Below are 21,561 nucleotides of genomic sequence, written 5' to 3'. Positions count from 1 at the left end.
CTTTATCCTGCTTGGAGATGAAGGGGGGGGGTTTGATGAGGGAGATGATCCCTGTGACACAATTCCTTCCAGTCCTTATCTTCCTGCCCGATAATACTCTGCACTGTTAGTTCAGTTGGCTTCTGTCAGATCCAGATAACACACCTCCTTTCTATTTGGCTTCAGCCAGACTACAATAACGAGTTCCCCACAATCCCCCTGGGGCTCTGCTAAAACACTCCCTGTCTCCTGTGACTGTGTTAACCTCTCTAGTTGCTGGATGCTTCTGAAGCACAACACTTCCTGTATCCTTTGCTTGTGTTATTTGTAACAGTTGCTGGATGCTTTAGAAGCAACAGCACTACTTCTGCATGTCACATGAATATTGACCCTTTAACAAGCCTTGCAATATGACTTAAGATAAAAGATAAACCAGAATTCCAATTTGCAGACAGTGTTTCAAGGTGTTGCCCCTGCAACTCTATTCAAAGTATGTAATCTGATTTTGGTAGGTGAGAGGCTAAGTCTGGGATCTAAGGGGTAAGGTTTCTCCTCATGGAGAGTGACAAGCCAGATCTGACATGCCAGTATGAGGAGACTACTTATACTGGCATTCCAGACCTGGCTTGTCACTCTGCACAAGGAGAAACCTTACTGCTTAGACACCTACCTGTGGAAAGCTAAATAGACAAATTGCATAGCCCAAAGCTGAGTGGCCCCTCTCCAAAATGAACCAAGTACAAGAAAGTAAGGCAAAGCAAAACAAAAACAATGGGCCTGCATGGTAAAAGTTCAATGTGTAGGTGCACATTCGCACTGGAGACATTAACAGACAGAACCTATAGTACTTATTTTCAACACAAGAATGTTAATGATTAAAATAATTAAATCACACATTATTTATTTTTTGTTTACCAGATTGTAGCCCTCAATAAAACAAAGGAACGGATGCGTCCTTATCACATCAACCATGAGGATGAAGACCCTGATATCAAGAAAATAAAGAAGGTAACTTAACCCACAAGAAATATACTGTCTGTCAAATAAAAGTGCTAGTCAACAAAAATTGTCCCATCGTCTCAATGCTTGGAAAACCATTAATCCAATTTTTGGGATTTATCCCATTAATAGCAATCCTCAGAAAACAGGAATCCATAAAAACATTTTTTCTACATTTTATACGAATAAAAACCTCCAGATATCCCCATCCCACATATCATGCGGACCGTAACACACAATGCATTTCGGATTACTTCATCATGGTTATCCTATTAGTAGGTCTAAAGGCTCCTATACACCTTACATAATTGTCAGCCTTAAAAGGGAACCTGTCACCAGTTTTGTCCTATTTGAACTAAAACGATCACCTTAATCAGCGCCTGTGCTGCACTCCATAAATGCTCATACAACCCCCTGACTCTCCCTGTAAACCCCCCTAAAAACCTTTTTAAGTTGTCCCGCACTGTATGGTAATTTGGGTCGGTCCGGTCTGATGGGCATTTATTGAATGTAGCACTGGCACTGCATAAGGTGATAGTTTAGTTCATATAGGATAAAACTGGTGATAGGTTCCCTTTTAAGTTTTTTGTTTTTATTTTCAGCTTTGCAGAATAATGCAGCGGGTGCATTAACTATTGTGCTTGTGAATGGGTTAATGAAACCAACCAGCCCTGACCTTCTAATGACCACTCATCAGATAATTGATAACAAAGAAATTAGTTGTGCCTAACCAAGTTTTTTTCCCCTCTGTTTATTCACAGTTATGATTGCAATGCACACTGCATGATGGCCGACATAAGGCCGTCTTTGTTCTGTTCTGCTCTTATCGCCTACATTCATTGTTGTCTTATTTCCATACCAAAAGAACAGACTGACCAAAACTTAAGCAGAAATTCTGTATTCATCACTTGTTTATTCCTAGAAATAATCTTTCAACACCATCTGTTTTTTTTTTTATCTCAACAGTATGTGCTGATTAATATCTTAATATATCTTATTAGCAGGTAGAGCTCCATTTTTATGATTTAAAGCTTCAGTTTACCTGCCTGCATGTACTTAAATAATAAAAATCTTCCCTTCTTTAGCCACCGCTATGGGGTTGTACTGTGCCCTCTTTTATTAGGCTAAATATAGCGGTATGCTCCTTATCACCCTCTGGTGGTGGCAGAAGAAAGCCCACAATGTCTTTGTATGAGATTTGTTGTTCTGTGTGTGAAAAAGTGGAGCACTAAAGATACATTACTAAGTGGCTCACGGTAGATTGAAATACATAAACTTGTGTTAAAGCACCACTCCAGCGTGTTTTTTTTTTTCAGCACTGGAGTGGTACATCTAATCTAAAGGTCCCTGACCATAGTCTTGCACTTACCCACTGCCATATTCACCTTTTTATTAGCGCCGCTCTGGTCCCACGGCGCCATCTTGTGACCACAAATTTTGAGTGTCCGGAAGTCAGAAATAACGGTGACAATCTCTCAATGCAAGGCTATGAGAGCCTTAATGAGACTCTCATAGACTTGAATTAAAAAGTGACCTCCGGCTCGCCACGCAAATACTGGAGTGATCCTTCAGGTCATAGACTGCTGGAGATTGACAGGATCGGCGTTAGAAGGTGAAGATGGCGGCTGGTGATTAGAAGACTGGGGGCAGGGACCTTACATTAGAAGCACCACTCCAGCAGTGCAATAAAAAAACAAAACAGTGGAGTGGTGCTTTAATGGATCTGCATTCATTTTATAGTACATTGACTTACTGTTAATACCTAGGCTCCTGTTTATCCATGTTTATGGTATTTTCACATTAGATACTCTCACCACACCATCTCATCCAGCTTCAAGCAACCCTCTAACTGGCAATATCATTGTATCTCGGACTTACCATATTTATCTCTCCAACACCTAAGCCAGTACGTGTGCATCTGAGTCGGTCGACAGGGGTAGGGGTACTCGGATACCGGGATGGATGGGTTACTTCTGTGGGTATCACGGTTGGTCGATTCCCGGTTCCGTGCCCTGGACCATCAGTAAAGGGATGGGGGTGAGGATGATGGGAGTATTGTGTCCTGATGCCTCCTGTGGTAACTGGTAAAATCGGTTACCAGCGCTGTGTATGGTTGCTGAGGTGATCGGCATACGGCTTGTACGAACGCTATAGGCAGTAATGTCAAAGTAGGCACACACACACACATTAAGTCTTTGTTTCAGTATCTTTCTTTTACTGATGTCCGGTAACAGGTACAGTTCAGGAGGGTAACCAGGTTTTCGGTGCAGGTAGAGATATTCACTCTGGAGATTTGTGAGGCCTCCTCTAACAATGTGTGCGTTGTTTGGGATCAGTCCTGCCTTAAGCTGAACCTGCCACCTTTTACTTTCTTTGGGGTCCTTCTCCACAACTGACAATGAGGACCTTTCCTTGAGGCTACCAATTCTCTTTCTGGGCCCCTGGTCCTATACTTGGTCAAGTTTGGCAACTCTTTCCCCTTCTTCTTCAGGGGGGTAGATCCTCCTGATCTGTCCGGGTTTTCTATGCTATTCCTGAATTAATAGCAATCTCGGACTCCGGTGTCCGGGTGAGCTAAAGGGATAATAGTTTTATCTCTTTCTTTCTCCTTCTAGCCTCCGTCCCTCTCTCTAGGGCGCTTCACAACACAGACCAGTTTCCTAGTTCAGGGCTTAACTGGTCCCCGGCCGACAGCTCTCTGACTCTCCTCCTTCATCCCTCTCAAGACTAACTGCCACTTTGCTGTCTCCCTGGAAACTGACTCCTCCCCTCAGACCTGGGGTGGAAGGTGTTGTGTGTGCCCAAGTGTACATCTCCCCCTACACCTATGGATCCTGTGGTAATCCCCCGCAGGGGTGCCACACATCCACCGCTGATGTTCAGTGAGGGGCTACTCGCAAAAGTCACCATCTGGAGACTTGCTCTTCATAACTATTAGACCTGTTGCTAATGTATAAAGCTGGCACACAGCCGTGGACCACACATCATGGACCCACAAGCCACATGTGACTCCTGAGCCACAGGTTTGGGAACCCCTGGTTTAGCGTTTGCTTGTCATAACACCGTTTTAACAAAGTATATCTGCAAAATACCCACAACCGATTACCAAGCCCTCTTAAAAATATGACCTCCTGCTGAAGAGGGACTTCCTGGTTAGTCTATGCTCACACAACAGTATTTTTGGTCCGAGTGTTGTTCATGGAAAAAAACTAACCTCACGCACACAACATTTAGAATAATGTTATTCATTTGGGCTTTCAGGGTAAACTTTTATTTTTTTTTTTACACTGGCCTGCAGGAAAAAAATTGCAGCACGCACTATTCTCTTCCGCGTTTTGGATGAGACTCTCATATTCAGGTTTATGGGTCTGCAAAAAAAATGTTGTATCTGATATGGATCAATCACCAGCATTAGATTTTTACTGATATATTGCCCTTATTAACATGGGAAACTTAGACGTACACAGCCTTGCAGAGTGACTGCAGACTTTTGTGCCAAACTTGGACAATCCCTTTTAAGTTCTCCACTTCTCTTTGTCATAGGGCAGCTGCCTTCAACATTAACAAATGTAACATACATCTGTGCCCATCAGAGGTTTATTTTTGGTCCTGGAAGTATTGCAAGGTAGTATGCCACTATAGAGTCAATGTGCCCCAATGTCTTGAGGGTTTCTTTCTTAGCCCCCCCCCCCATCCCTTACTATGTGATATTTGGGCTGGGGGTAAGCGACCATTCCAGCAGCTAAATCCACCATCTCACTTGCCCTGGTCAGCAGTCCATTCCTTGCTGTAGACATTGGGTGTCTCCTCGAAGATAAGCCTCAGGAGTAAGCCCCTCTTTATAGACTGCTGCACTCTAGGGTGTGAGGCTACTTTACGTGGCACACAATGAAGGTAGCCTCACTCCTAGGTGACCTAAATTGTTGTGCTTTTGAGGCAAGTTTCTTGTAGAATTACAACCCTAAACATATGACTGTGCATATTGGTCAGTTTGGGTTTTGTATTTTGTTTATTCAGGTTCAAAGTTTCATGCGTGGCTGGCTTTGTAGAAGGAAATGGAAAACAATCGTGCAAGACTATATTTGTTCTCCCCACGCGGAAAGTATGAGGAAGCGGAATCAAATTGTATTTAACATGGTGGAAGCAGAGGCAGAATATGTCCATCAGCTTTATGTCCTTGTGAACTGTTTTCTACGGCCCTTGAGGATGGCTGCAAGCTCCAAGAAACCACCCATCAGTCATGATGACGTCAGTAGCATATTCCTCAACAGGTAACATTTCATCATTTTATGGTCAGTCTATTAATCTATTTGACATGTTAAATAAGATATCTACAGCTTAAATGGAAAGTTTCATAAAAATTACCTATTGTTTAAGTCCGGGTCTTGTGTTAAATGTAAAATAAATTTTCCAAAAATAAAAAAATATCTATGATAAAAATGAGAAATCTTGCAATTTTCACTGGGCACTTGAGCTAGTTTATACACTAACTTCCTGTTTCAAGAAACAATACATGTACATAGCCACCATGTACAGACTCTGACTCTATCTTTTGTATTGAAGCATCTAGTGAGCTTGTGCAAATGTCATTGTGAAGGGAGGGGGAGCAGGACCGATGTGTCATCACCTATAGTGATTGGTGGGTCCTGTGTTGTCAGCAGTGTATGGGGGGGGGGGTTGTTAACGGTCATTGAAATCCTTTTTCTGATATGAAAACTCCTGTGTACTCTTCTGAAAGAACAGGCAGAAGGAGTCTAAAATATCCCATCTGGCCACTGTGAAATTTGCAAGATTACAGTCTTTATTTAAAGATAAAAAAATTGGAATATGAAAAAGAAAAGTTTTTTTAGTACATGAGGCACAAATACCTGATTTAAACAATAGGCAATTTTTTACATTTCCTTAAATATTTTAACCCTTTCTTACGATTCCAGAATTAAAACAAATGAAGCATAAGATAAAGGCATTTACATTGGTACAGTAGGTAAAATTTGAAAGCAATCGCAGAGTGCAGCAAACAAAATAAGAAAACTTGTTTGGGCCAAGTACCACAAGCACTGGACATCAAACCAGTGCAGATCTGTGCTGTAGTCTAATTTGACATTTTTGGTACCATCCACCATGTATTTGTGAGTCACAAAAAAGGTGAATGGCTAGTTTCTACATGTGTTGTGCTCACCATGAAGAATGGAGAAGGAGGTGTAAAAGTATGGTTGTGCTTTGATGGTGACACTGTTGGTGATTTATTCCAAATTTAAATCACACTTGCCCACCATGGCTTCAACAGCATTATGCAATGACATGGCATCCCATCTGCTTTGCACCTAGTGACACCATCATTTGTGTTGCAGCTGAAAAATGGCCCAAAAAACATATCCAGGCAATGTAAGGGCTATGTGACCAAGAAGGAAATGGATGGAGAGCTAAATCGCATGGATTTTCCCAGGAAATTCAAATTGCAACAAAGTTGTTGGCGGATTGAACATTCCTTATTATATTCTTGGGTCTAAAGAAACTCGAGGGCATAATAAACATAAAATGTAAAAAAAATACTCACCACTTTGCTGTGCCCTGTCCAGTCCTCAAGTTCTCTTCTTTTCGCTGTTGTGCGCCATATATCTTGTCTTGTCAGGCCGGGACCTTCGGCTGCGATCAGACGTTGGATATCCTTGCGTGTCATGTCATCATGATGGGCCCCGTGCATAGTAATCTCCAAGGACTGGTTGTGCAGGGAAGTCCCGACCTATGATTTCCGAGCAGTGGACATTGACAAAAGTAGGCCATTATGCAAAAACAACATGTGGGCTCTTTGCAGTCCTATATCTCATCATCATGAACAATTCCAAGGTGGTAGTGCCCCCCTTACCTCTTGGATCCCTGTGCCACTTCCTTGGTTTCACCATTGATATGTCCGCCCCTTATAGGCACATGTTCAATTCCCAGAGAGTGCCTTTACGTTTGGAAACATTCATATTCAGCTTGTATATCAATACAAGTTTAATTCTATGCATCCTGGCTTAGAAACCATGGGTTTAAACCTAACATAAAGTAATGTTATTTTAATTGACCATTTTTAGTTCTCAAATAAAATACATAATTTGATATTTATATCATTAAAGAGTATCCATCGTTTTAATTTTTATTTCATGAATCAATAGTACACATGAAAATAAGCAACCTTGTAACATGTCTGATCAGAGAAATCTGCTTCTTTCGCTGCCAAAATGTATCAGTAATTATCAAAATTCTCAATTCTGAGGTCAAATCTGTATTCAGTGAAGACCGACTTTCTCATTACTGAGATAGGAGATGGCAAGTGCTATGGATACACTTCTATGTAGGAGGGAGGAGCTAGAGGCAGAGCTCCTCCCTCCTCCCCCTCCTATCTAGATAGAATCTCATCAGTAGCAGCTGCCATCTCCTTTCTCAGTAATGGGAAATTCTGTCTTCACAGCTATTATAGCTGTATTTTGAGGCTTGAGAAAGGCCAGGTATGGCCAAAACATTGTCTTTTCTTCCTTCTATTGTTATTTTTTAATATTATGGAATAAAGATCTAACTTTAAGGATTATCCTATGGTGCCTTGGGATTCTTAGATATTCTACTATATTTGGACCTAGTGGGATACCCTACCGAGCATCATTGATGCATGGGACTTGGAGGCACACAGCGGTACACACTAAGGGCTCATGTACATGGCAATGGTTAGGTGTATCACCTGTAGGCACACAGCGGTACACAGTAAGGGCTCATTTACATGGCAATGCTCAAGTGTATCACCTGTAGACACATAGCGGTACATAGTAAGGACTCATGTCCATGGCAATAGTTAGGATAGCGATACACAGTAAGGGCTGACGTACATGGCAATGGTTAGGTGTATCACCTGTAGACACATAGTGGTACACAGTTAGGGCTCATGGACATGGCAATGCTCAGGTGTATCACTTGTAGGCACACAGCGGTACACAGTAAGGGCTCATGTATGTAGCGTCGGCGTCCCTGCCCTCTGCTAGGCAGGGACGCTGTTCCCCTCACCTCTCTGCTCCGAGCCCGGCGTCCTCCTCCCGCTCTGCTGGCAGCGCGCGCTCCTTCCCGGCCACTGTGCTTAGGGCGCGCGCGCTCCCTCCCTCTTAAAGGGGCCGCACGCGCCGTCCTAAGGAGTCCCCGGCCAATGGCCGGAGGACTTCACCATATATAAGGCACCTCCTCCAAAATGGAGGTGCCCGAGCAATGTTGTTGCACTGTTCACTACTCTGCTTCAGCCCTCAGGTCCCGTTGCCAGTTACCTGCCAGATACCTGCCAGCTTGCTGTCTTATTCCTGCCTGATATTCCGCTACCTGCCAGCTAGCCTGAGGTCCGACGGTCTGCCTTACAACTCCTGTCAGTCTGTGTAAGGACCAGCTTGCCCGCTCACCTGGGAGCGCACTTCAGCTACCTGCCTGCTTGCCTGAGGTCCGACGGTCTGCCTTCCAACTCCTGTCAGTCTGTCTATGGACCAGCTTGCCCGCTCACCTGGGAGCGCACATCTGCTACCTGCCTGCTAGCCTACCTGGAGGCTCCGCCGTCACGTGCTGTGACCACCTGCCTGTCCAGTGACTCCTGCCCGCTCACCTGGGAGTGCTCATCTGCTGCCTGTCTGCTAGCCTACCTGGAGGCTCTGCCGTCACGTGCTGTGACCACCCGCTTATCCAGAGACTCTCGCCCGCTCACCTGGGAGCGCTCATCTGCCGCCTGTCTGTTGGTCTTCCTGGAGGCTCCGCCGTCACATGCTGTGACCACCCGTTTATCCAGAGACTCTCGCCTGCTCACCTGGGAGCTCACGTCTACCATCAGCCGCCACAGGTCGTACCAACCCTTTACCCAGAGACTGCCCCGGTCACTTGCCGTGACCATCTGCCCGTTCTTCCAGAGACTGTCCCGGTCACTTGCCGTGACCATCTGCCCGTTCACCCAGAGACTGCCCCAGTCACTTGCCGTTATCTCCTGCCCGTTCTTCCAGAGACTGTCCCGGTCACTTGCCGTGACAATCTGCCCGTTCACCCAGAGACTGCCCCAGTCACTTGCCGTGATCTCCTGCCCGTTCTTCCAGAGACTGTCCCGGTCACCTGCTGTGACTGCCTGCCTGGTCGCCACCCGCTCCCTTACAAGGACCGCCCCCTTGTATAGTAGCTCAGAGGTTCCGCCTCCCAGACCCGTTACAGTTTGCTCGGGCCATGGAACCCGGTGGCACCCAAGCTCCCTCGCTCTCGGACCTGTGTCATGAACTGTCCCGTCAGAGGTCCCAACAGGAGTCCATCCTGGGTCACCTGCGGAATGTCAATTCTCGCCTGGACACTCTGACTGCTCCGCCAGCAACCTCCGCCAGTGCCATGACTCGCAATCCGGCAGCTCCACTGCCCACTAATACCATGGTATCCTACCCCGGACCCCGGCTTTCTGCACCTCCTCGCTTCGGAGGCGACTCCGCCCAGGCTCGGGGCTTCATAAATCAGTGCACCCTGCACTTTGAACTATTGTCCCACCAGTTTAACTCCGACCGGGCCAAAATTGCTTTCATCATGTCCCATCTCACCGGGGAGGCCCTGGCCTGGCTAAATCCTCTATGGGAGAGAGGAGACCCCCTGGTGTCCGACTTGCCTGCCTTTCTCACGGCTTTCCGGAAAGTCTTCGACGAACCCGGACGGAAGACCTCATCTGCATCATCTCTGCTATGCCTCCGTCAGGGAAGTCTCACCGTGGGCCAATATGCCATACGGTTCCGTACCCTTGCCTCGGAGCTGGCCTGGGATAACGACGCTCTGGTATCCGTCTTCTGGGAGAGTCTGTCCGGCCATATTAAAGATGAACTTGCCGGTCGGGACATTCCTACCACTCTCGATGACCTAATAACTCTTGCCACCCGGATTGACCTACGGTTCCAGGAGCGTGCCAAAGAGGTCACCCGTGAGAGGAGGTTTCCACGTCTAGCTCCTACTTTTCAGAAATCCGTCACTCCCTCCGTCTCTCCCCAGGTACACTCTCCTGAGCCTATGCAGGTCGACCAGACCAAGATGGTCAAAACCCGTCAGGACTTACGCCGTGCCGAGGGGAGCTGCTTCTACTTTGGCAGTAAGGAGCACCGGATCCGTACCTGCCCGGAGAGGTCGGGAAACGCCTGTGTCTAGGTTCGCTCAGAGAGGTCGACCTAGACAAGAATAAATCCTCTCCATCTCTGCTACTGTCAGTCTCTATTATCTGCGGGGAGAATCGTTATTTCGAACTAGCCCAACTTGACTCTGGAGCGGCCGGGAATCTTATTTCACAGTCCCTGGTAGAAAAATACCGCATTCCCACCAAACCTCTGGCTGTACCATTATCTGTCGCTGCTGTGGATGGGGGCCTCTTACCACGTTCCATCCAACTCATCACCGAATCCATAACTCTGCAGGTGGGAATGCTGCATTCTGAGAGCATCTCTTTTCATGTTCTGCCTGGACTCTCTCACGCCCTCTTACTAGGTCTACCTTGGCTCCAGAGACATGCACCCGTGCTTGACTGGCAGACCGGAGAAGTCCTTCGCTGGGGACAGGACTGTCATAAGACTTGTTTAGTTCCTGTTCATCCCGTCCGTCCTTCTCCTACCCCAACTAATCTACCTGGACTTCCGATTCCCTATTGGTCATTTGCTGATGTCTTTAATAAAAAGGAGGCAGAGACATTACCCCCTCATAGACCATACGACTGTCCTATCGACCTGCTACCCGGTACTACTCCTCCCCGTGGGCGTATTTACCCATTGTCCGCTGCTGAGACCCGGTCGATGTCCGAATATATTGAGGAGAATTTGGCCAGGGGATTTATCCGGAAATCTACCTCCCCGGCGGGAGCAGGCTTCTTCTTCGTAAAAAAGAAGGACGGCTCTCTCCGTCCCTGTATAGACTATAGAGGCCTTAACCAGATCACGGTGAAGAATAAGTACCCCCTTCCGCTCATTCCAGAATTATTTGATCGCCTGAGGGGGGCTAGAATCTTCACCAAACTGGACCTCCGTGGGGCGTACAACCTGGTTCGTATCCGTCAAGGGGATGAATGGAAGACTGCATTCAACACCCGGGACGGCCACTATGAATATCTGGTAATGCCCTTTGGTCTCTGTAACGCTCCTGCCGTCTTTCAAGAGTTGGTCAATGACATCTTCCGGGACCTTCTCTACTCCTGCGTTGTGGTGTACCTGGACGACATCTTGGTCTTCTCTCCGGATCTCCAGACTCACCGGAGGGACGTTCGTCAGGTCCTGCTCAGGCTCAGGCAGAACCACCTCTTCGCTAAATATGAGAAGTGCCTCTTTGAGCAGACCTCGCTTCCATTTTTGGGCTACATTATTTCTCAGACCGGCCTACGAATGGATCCAGAGAAACTGTCTGCCATCGAGAAATGGCCCCGACCGGAGGGGTTGAAGGCCATTCAGCGGTTCCTGGGCTTCGCCAACTACTGCCGCCTCTTCATACCGCACTTCTCTTCCCGGACTGCCCCAATTTCCGCGCTCACCCGTAAGGGTACTAATCCCAAAGAGTGGCCGCCCGAAGCAGAGGAGGCCTTTCTTTCCTTAAAACAGGCCTTCTCTTCCGCCCCGGTGCTGCATCGCCCGGACGGCAACAAGCAGTTCTTCCTGGAAGTTGACGCCTCCTCCTCAGGAGCCGGAGCGGTACTTACTCAAAAATCATCTTCCGGGAGGATGGTAACTTGCGGCTTCTTCTCTAAACTCTTCTCCTCCTCAGAGCGCAATTATTCCATAGGAGACCGAGAGTTATTGGCCATCAAGCTGGCATTAGAGGAGTGGCGTTACCTACTCGAGGGGGCTCTTCATCCGGTAATAATTTACACTGACCACAAGAACTTGGCTTACCTCCAGCATGCCCAGAGACTTAATCCGCGCCAAGCCCGGTGGTCCTTGTTTTTTGCTCGCTTTGATTTTGTTCTACATTTTCGCCCGGCTGACAAGAACATCAAAGCGGACGCCTTGTCCCAATTCTTTCTTGTATCTGACCTCGAGGAGGAACCTAAACATATCATCGATCCCGCCAGAGTAATGCAGGTGGCTCCCGTGAGTCTAAATCGTCTCCCTCCCGGTAAGACATTCGTATCGGTACCTGATCGGGAGAAGATCCTACACTGGGGTCATTCGTCTAAACTAGCTGGCCACGCCGGTCAGAAAAAGACCCTCCAGCTTATTACCCGGCACTACTGGTGGCCTAACCTGCACAAGGATGTAATAGACTTTGTTTCTGCCTGTGTGTCCTGCGCCCGCAACAAAGTTCCGAGACACCTGCCAGCCGGTCGCCTCCTTCCTCTGCCAGTACCTGCTGCCCCCTGGCAGCATATAGCGATGGACTTCATAACTGATCTTCCCGTCTCTGCCGGTTGTACGGTCATTTGGGTGGTTGCTGACCTCTTTTCCAAGATGGCTCACTTCATTCCCCTGCCTGGTCTCCCGTCTGCACCCGAGCTGGCTAAAGACTTTATCCGCCACATCTTCCGTCTTCATGGCCTGCCCCGTCACATCGTGTCGGATCGTGGGGTACAGTTCACTTCCCGTTTCTGGAGAGCCACTTGTAAACTGCTAGACGTCACCCTGGACTTCTCCTCCGCTTACCACCCACAGTCTAATGGTCAAGTGGAGCGGATCAATCAGAACCTGACCAGTTACCTCCGGCACTTCGTTAATGCCCATCATTCAGACTGGGTGGATCTCCTGCCATGGGCCGAATTCTCGTACAACAATCACGAGAGCGAATCTTCCTCCAAATCCCCGTTTTTTGTAGTCTTCGGTCAGCATCCTCGGATCCCGTTTCCCGTCTCCACCTCGGTGGACAATCCGGCTACGGAATCTCTTGTTAACAAATTTTCCTCCATATGGGAGAGTACCCGGTCCGCACTCCTTCTGTCATCCGAGCGTATGAAAAGACATGCTGACAAAAAACGTCTGGATCCTCCTCAATTCCGTCCAGGGGATAAGGTCTGGCTCTCGTCCAAGTATGTCCGGCTCAAGATTCCTTCCTAAAAGTTAGGGCCTCGGTTCATCGGTCCTCTGGAGGTCATCAGTCAGATCAACCCGGTGGCCTATAAATTGAAACTCCCGGCCAACTTGCGGATCCCTAACTCCTTCCATGTATCTCTCCTCAAACCTGTGGTACTTAATTCTTTTTCCAAGTCTACAGGCACGCCTCCTGCTCCGGTTTCCGCTGAAAACGAATTTGAGGTAGAGAACATTCTGGCCACCAAAAGGGTAAGAGGGAAGATCTTTTTTCTAGTAGATTGGAAGGGGTTTGGTCCTGAAGAGAGAACGTGGGAGCCCCGGGAGAACATCCATGCCCCTCTCATCCTAGCTAAATTTCTATCTGGCCTAAAAAAGGGGGGGCCTAAAGCGGGGGGTACTGTAGCGTCGGCGTCCCTGCCCTCTGCTAGGCAGGGACGCTGTTCCCCTCACCTCTCTGCTCCGAGCCCGGCGTCCTCCTCCCGCTCTGCTGGCAGCGCGCGCTCCTTCCCGGCCACTGTGCTTAGGGCGCGCGCGCGCTCCCTCCCTCTTAAAGGGGCCGCGCGCGCCGTCCTAAGGAGTCCCCGGCCAATGGCCGGAGGACTTCACCATATATAAGGCACCTCCTCCAAAATGGAGGTGCCCGAGCAATGTTGTTGCACTGTTCACTACTCTGCTTCAGCCCTCAGGTCCCGTTGCCAGTTACCTGCCAGATACCTGCCAGATTCCTGCCAGCTTGCTGTCTTATTCCTGCCTGATATTCCGCTACCTGCCTGCTAGCCTGAGGTCCGACGGTCTGCCTTACAACTCCTGTCAGTCTGTGTAAGGACCAGCTTGCCCGCTCACCTGGGAGCGCACTTCAGCTACCTGCCTGCTTGCCTGAGGTCCGACGGTCTGCCTTCCAACTCCTGTCAGTCTGTCTATGGACCAGCTTGCCCGCTCACCTGGGAGCGCACATCTGCTACCTGCCTGCTAGCCTACCTGGAGGCTCCGCCGTCACGTGCTGTGACCACCTGCCTGTCCAGTGACTCCTGCCCGCTCACCTGGGAGCGCTCATCTGCTGCCTGTCTGCTAGCCTACCTGGAGGCTCTGCCGTCACGTGCTGTGACCACCCGCTTATCCAGAGACTCTCGCCCGCTCACCTGGGAGCGCTCATCTGCCGCCTGTCTGTTGGTCTTCCTGGAGGCTCCGCCGTCACATGCTGTGACCACCCGTTTATCCAGAGACTCTCGCCTGCTCACCTGGGAGCTCACGTCTACCATCAGCCGCCACAGGTCGTACCAACCCTTTACCCAGAGACTGCCCCGGTCACTTGCCGTGACCATCTGCCCGTTCTTCCAGAGACTGTCCCGGTCACTTGCCGTGACCATCTGCCCGTTCACCCAGAGACTGCCCCAGTCACTTGCCGTGATCTCCTGCCCGTTCTTCCAGAGACTGTCCCGGTCACTTGCCGTGACCATCTGCCCGTTCACCCAGAGACTGCCCCAGTCACTTGCCGTGATCTCCTGCCCGTTCTTCCAGAGACTGTCCCGGTCACCTGCTGTGATTGCCTGCCTGGTCGCCACCCGCTCCCTTACAAGGACCGCCCCCTTGTATAGTAGCTCAGAGGTTCCGCCTCCCAGACCCGTTACAATGTACATGGCAATGCTCAGGTGTATCACCTGTTGGCACACAGCGGTACACAATAAGGGCTCATGTACATGGCAATGCTCAGGTGTATCACCTGTAGACACACAGCAGTACACAGTAAGGGTTCTTGTACATGGCAGTGCTCAGGTGCATCACCTGTAGACACACAGCGGTACACAGTAAGGGCTTATGTACATGGCAATGCTCAGGTGTATCACCTGTAGGCACACAGCGGTACACAGTAAGGGCTCATTTACATGGCAATGCTCAAGTGTGTCACCTGTAGACACATAGCGGTACATAGTAAGGACTCATGTCCATGGCAATGGTTAGGTGTATCACCTGTAGACACATAGCGATACACAGTAAGGGCTCATGTACATGGCAATGGTTAGGTGTATCACCTGTAGACACATAGTGGTACACAGTTAGGGCTCATGACATGGCAATGTTCAGGTGTATCACTTATAGGCACACAGCGGTACACAGTAAGGGCTCATGTACATGGCAATGCTCAGGTGTATCACCTGTTGACACACAGTGGTACACAATAAGGGCTCATGTACATGGCAATGCTCAGGTGTATCACCTGTAGACACACAGCAGTACACAGTAAGGGCTCTTGTACATGGCAGTGCTCAGGTGCATCACCTGTAGACACACAGTGGTACACAGTAAGGGCTCATGTGCATGGCAATGCTCAGGTGTATCACCTGTAGACACACAGCGGTACACAGTAAGGGCTCTTGTACATGGCAGTGCTCAGGTGCATCACCTGTAGACACACAGCGGTACATAGTAAGGGCTTATGTACATGGCAATGCTCAGGTGTATCACCTGTAGGCACACAGCGGTACACAGTAAGGGCTCATGTGCATGCCAATGCTCAGGAGTACCATAATTGGTACAGTGCTCCATTGTTTCGTATGGTCTATGTGATTGCTGTAAAGCATATCTTTGAGCTGCCATTAACAGAAGCCTGGACCAGATGGTCACCACAATACAGATAATGGAATAGAGCAACCTTCTAGAAAATAAAACAACTTGGCATCTGGTTTTAATTAATATGAAAGTATGGGTGATACAATCCCTTAGAAGTTTAGTACCATGTTGCTCACCCTTCAAATCTGTACTATTGGCTTTTATATGTTATTGACATTGTGCTTGGTAAGAAATGGCAGAAAGATTTAGCTATGACTGCTGTGTCTATTATAAAACTGACTGGATGAAGATTAGTATAACATGACTTATCTCGACTTTCCATTATTCACATTGATGAAGACTATCTGTGTATATCTCCTTCTCTGTCTATGGAGCTTAGCCTGGAAACTTGACTGACATGAAAGAATCATCAAACAATTGGTATTCTGAGAAATGTCATCTGTGCAGATAGAGATTTGTGTAATAATCCATCACCAATCCCAGTGATTGAATCTGCGATTCCCGTGTTTGCTCGAGAAGGAAGCGCTTCATCTTCTATGGCATTTCTTCTGGTTTTCTTTATTGTGTGTTTAGAGCAGCCAAATTTTTATAGATCTAAGTAAAATAAATGAGAATGATAACGACATCCTGTAATGACGTATGTGTTGCCTATAATTTTACGGTACAGATATACTCACTCGCCTTCTGTAACCCATGTACTAATTTCTCGTGTGATTTCTAGAGTACCCATGTCCAATCCTATGAAAACTGATGTCCTGAAGTGGCAGTCAGTAAATCTTTCCCCATTATAAAATGACAACTAAATTTCATTACCAAATAATTGTTTGTATTTCACATAGTTGTCTTCAATACATATTAACTTAACCAGCCTGCGGGACCGTAATAAAAGCTCATAATTTAATTCAGTAAAGTCCAGTAATAAAAATCAGAGACATTAGCTAGGACATATTTCTAATAGCTGGCACCAGAGCAGTTTCTCTGGAAATTCACCAACTAGGTGAACATCAAAAATGCTTCTCACCCCAACCCACCTCTTAATGATACCAAATAACACTGATAACATCTATAATTCTAAGTGTCTTTCATTTTGTTAACTCCATTATGTTATCCAAAATGCCTTGATATGATGAAGCTTTAAGATTTCCCTTTACTGGAGCTAAGGGGCCTAAGTCGACCCCTGATAATGAACCCCATGGCATTATCCCCCCTCTACCAAACTTTACAGCTGGCACAATGCAATCAGACAGGTAACTTGTCATCCCAGACTTGTCTATCAGACAGGCAGGTAGAGAAGCGTGATCCATCACTCCACAGATCTCGTTCCCACTGCTCCAGAGTCCCGTGGTGGCTTGCTGTACACCAACGCTATGAAGCACCCAGCGCGCTGGTCTTGTGCTCATGTTAATGCCAGAGAAAGTTTGGCCACTGCAGTTGAGTCAGTAGAGGATTGGCGTCTTTAATGCACTATAGACTTGGTGACGTGGTCTGCCGCCTCGTGGCTGAGTTTCTGTGGTTCGTTCCACTTCTCAGTATTACTACTCACAGGCGATGGAATATTTAGGAGGGAAGAAACTTCATGAACGGACATGTTACACCAGTGACGTCCTATTACAGGGACCGTTCTGGTATCGGTGAGATCTTTAGAATGACCCATTCTTTCACAAATGTTACAAAAGGCAGACAGCATGGCGAGGGGCCGGATTTTATACACATGGAAAAGTACGATCCAGCTCACCCAAATTGAAGTTGCCAGTGATCCTCTGCCTGGATTATAATTTACTCCTGCTCGATGGCAGTAGTCGAAGCAGAATATAGGGAGAATCCAGACATTTTTTTGAAAAAAAATGTGCAAAAACTTTATTGTAATTTCTGATATTGTAAAATTTGAAAAATATAAGCGGATGAGTAAGGACTATGGCTTAGTCCGGAATGCTTAGGAAAAAAAGCTCTTATTTTTTTCCAGTACCGGAAATGGCCTGTTTTTATGTAAAAAAAAAATAAATAAAAAATTGCAATGTTTTTGCACATTTTTTTTTACCCAAAACACGGCTAGGTTCTCCCTATATTCTCATGGATTTTATATACCGGTGTCTATGGGACGGAGTGAAAAGCCTGCATTAATTGATTAGGGTATGTGTCCCAGTACTTATGTCCATATAGTGTAAGAAATGGTTAAACATTGGTATGTTCACTTTCTTTGCTCATTTGTCAGTCAGACAAGACCTCAAAATTCATGCGGCCCAAAAAAAAAAATTTAAAACACAGGCTCGACCCTTATATTCAGTTGGATCTCAGACCAGACAAAATATACTGAATGCTCTCAGGTTCTCGTGCCTTTTCTCACTGCCTTCCTCAGCTAGTCAGTCACATTGGCTAAAGCTAGGCAATTTAATGGAGAATTAAATGATCACTGCTCTTACATAAGGCGCTGTAATGGATTGGCAAATGGGACTCCCTTTTTCCTAAATGGTCGCACATTTGAATCTCCTATGTACTGTCCTGCATAGTGGCTGAAGCAATCGTCCACATTTTGTAGTGAAGCCATATTGCAAAAATTATATTTTTCCAAAAATACATTCATATAAGTAAATAAAAATGCATTGAAAGCAATTCTGAATATAAACAATTCTCTATCTATCTACAGTATATCTATCTATCTTTGTAGTCACTGGGAGGAATTTATGAAGGATTTTGCTCCAATTTTTTTTAGCGTCAAAATGTTTAACATTTTGTTGCACGTCTTTTTGCAAAGGAAAAGAAAGTGACTTTTTGCTATTTTACAACACTTTTTTTCCATTTTTAAAAATAGGGTGGGATTGTGGGCGAGTAAGTAAGGGTTATGCCAGATGTGACTTTATTTACTCCAGTAAGGGGAATGGCCTAAATACAGATTAGCTCAATACAAAAGTGTAATAACTGAAGATGTGTCATATATATCAAACATTGTCACACTTAGATAAATTTGCGCAAATAAGCGCAACAAAGTCACAATCAAAACTGACTTTAAAACCTCCCATAATTATCAATTTCACTATTATCTCTAATATTTCTGGTCATAGCGTTGAGCACCTTTAAAAACATGATATGTACATATTCGTTACAGTTTAGCTATATCTTCTAGAACCAGATATATATGTGACTTTTCCCTTGTGGTGGTAATGTCCAGTGGGGTAAGCATTTCATGAATATAGCCTGTGTTTATGCTGAGTCAACAATAGGAGAATTAGGTTGAACATAATCTTCCTTCCTCCTCTATGTAAATCAATAATACTCAGGACGTTACTTAAGAGATTCAAGAGTAAGTAGCGAAGTATTTCCATTTGTAGACCCATGTGATTATATGGCTATACAGAGAGCAGGGCTGCAAAAAGGTATCGCCAACTAATCCCAGAAATAAAAAAAAATGAAGATTTCAGAATAAGCTCCAGCTAGACCTAGTTTCATAGTTTTGTCTAAAGATTGACCAAATAACACACTCCCAGGATCGCCCGTTATATCCAGAAGTAATACTTTTATTGATGGTTCAAGAATACTATGTATTCATTGCACATGGCAAGATCCAGGCATTATTTTAGATGATTATGAAACCAGGAAAATTCTGCATTTGGTCTTAATCATTGCAACTGAGTTTTTTTTTGTCCGTTGCATTGTTGTAAGTCCAGATTTTCTTTTTAACCACTTTTTTAATTCCTTTGGCAAATGAACTTAAGGCTCCTTTGATCTTGAAACCTCCCTTTCAAATCTGTCCAAATAAAACTTTACTATGGAACTTCTGCCTTAGCAGCTCGGCAAATACGCATCTGAACGTACTACAGATCTCCTAACTCACCAAATTTAAAAGTAAAGAGGATGTTTTCCCTGGAGATGTAGATGACGCCATGTTTATTATATGGGGTGATGAGAAATCTACAACGGCTCAGAGCAACAATAGAATGATTTTAATTTTCCTCAAGATTTCATTATGCACTAAATTAAGTTCTTTGCATCTTTTAATAAATTTGGTTTGACTCTCACCAAATACCTTCGTTCTGGTATTTTATTATAAATGAGTGTGAGCCATTGGCATGAATCTGGAGGACTGGACATCACGCCATGGAAATCATCCTACCATTGATTGAACAGCAGCACCACAGGCTTAAACGTAATCTGTTGGCAGGATTTCATCCCCCAAACTATTTATATGTACATTTAGCTGTTTCAAAGTAAAGTCTGGCAATACCTTTAAATTGTCAATGCATTCCTCCATTCCTAAGAAATCTGCATTTCAATTGATGTGCAAATGAAGCTGTAGATCCGAAGCCTCTGTCACTCCAGCTCTATTCTCTGCCCAGCGCCGCCTGCTTGACTGACAGCTTCTTCGCTGTGTTATTCAAGCAAAGAATCCTATAGTCAAGCCAGGAGGATGTGGTGCTGGCTGGGGAATAGAGCCGGAGTGACAGAGGCTTGGGAATGCTTCCACATCAAAGCCTACTTCAGGCTCATTTACATATCCATTAAATGCTGATTTCTCAGTAACGGAGGAATGGACAGGCCATTTAAAGATGTTGCTGGATTTCTCTTTGAAAGAGCTACAGATGCATATTAATAGTTTGGAGGAGGTGAAATCTTGCTGCCAGATTCCCTTTTAAATGGCACTATCCAACACTTAAAAACCTTGTATTAGAATTTTGAATAAAATGACACCTGGATATGTGCGATGCGATATCTTGTTCCAGGCAAATCCATATTTTTCTTAATATGTAATTGAGCTAATCACATCTATGGGCCAGACACTGCTATCCCTGTAATCCCATGTAATGACTGACAGTCTGCTCTCCTGATCTACCTGTCCCACACTGGTCACTTCCCTTCCTTTACAACGAGCTCTGGAGGCAGATTCTCAGGGAGATCTATGTCTGGCCCAGAGATCTTAACAGCTCATTTACATATTAAGAACAGCATGGATTTCTCTGGAGTAAGACATCGGATTGCAGACACCAAAGTATCGTTTTATTAAATTTTTTATGACCTACATGCTCATATTGACAGCTTAGGTGGCTTGATCCTACTGATAGATTCCCTTTAAAGAAGCCGTTAAATGATAGTAAAATCTTTCTCTTTTTTTAGGGTTTTAAAGCACCACAGAGTTTCCTACAAAGTTAACACTGCATAAAATATTTAGTCAGGACTAATTAGAAATTGCACTAAATTAATGGGTTTTCTAACTCTTAAAGGGAAGCTCTGGTGAGAAAATGACCTATTGTTTAAATTTCATTTTTGTGTTACTTGTATTTTCTAAAAAAAAATGTTTATTTTAAATATTATGTTCTTTATTTAAAAATGAAAAAAAATTAAATTGAAAATCTTGCAATTTTCACACTTGCCACTGGGGCTTTTTTTTTTTTTTTTTTTTTAGACTTCCTGTTCTTTCAGGAAGTTTACAGGAGTTTCCTTATCTGAGACAGGATAACAATGACTGGTAACACCTCTATGCACAGCTGACAACACAGAATCCACTCATCACAATAGGTGATGTCACATCTTACCCTGCTCCCCCTTCCTTCACAATGACCTTTGCACACACTCATTAGACACTTCAATACATTGGGGTTTGTGACTGTGTACATGTGTTGTTTCCTGACACAATAGTAAAGTCCCAGTGGTCAATGTGACAATTGCAAGATTTCTATATTTTTATTTTTAAAACAGATTAGGGAAAAAACAAACCTTGCTAAAAATCTATTTAAATACTTTTAACTCAAAAACCTGATTTAATCAATAGATAATTTTTTTCTGAAAATCGCTTCCCTTTAAATCACAAATAGGTTTTCATTAGAGTCTTAGATTGGCTGTACACAGTGCGATGTTTTGATCTATTGCAATGTGGGAGCATGTAGTAAATGTAGTGCTAATACACTGATATTAAAATGCTGAGAACTGCTAAATTAAATTTCTTATATAAAGGTGAAGGTGCTTCCTACCGCTCCATCAGACCGGTCTGAGGACATGCAAATGT

General features: G+C 45.5%; 1 protein-coding gene across 2 annotated transcripts in view; it reads left to right on the top strand.

Annotated features, from left to right (window-relative positions):
* RASGRF2 (Ras protein specific guanine nucleotide releasing factor 2) overlaps window positions 1–21,561 on the top strand; it is a 395,854-nt gene that overhangs the window by 240,974 nt on the left and 133,319 nt on the right. For both annotated transcript variants that reach the window (XM_073679232.1, XM_073679221.1), the window contains 2 exons: window positions 898–987; window positions 4,996–5,249. In XM_073679232.1, the coding sequence (XP_073535333.1) occupies window positions 898–987; window positions 4,996–5,249 (344 nt within the window). The remainder of the gene's footprint in view (window positions 1–897; window positions 988–4,995; window positions 5,250–21,561) is intronic.

Source organism: Phyllobates terribilis, unplaced genomic scaffold (assembly GCF_046119375.1).
Source record: "Phyllobates terribilis strain yellow unplaced genomic scaffold, ASM4611937v1 Scaffold_1__5_contigs__length_1240528914, whole genome shotgun sequence".
NCBI lineage: Eukaryota > Metazoa > Chordata > Amphibia > Anura > Dendrobatidae > Phyllobates > Phyllobates terribilis.
Note: the sequence above shows the minus strand (reverse complement) of the source record. Positions and strands in the feature narration are given on the sequence as shown.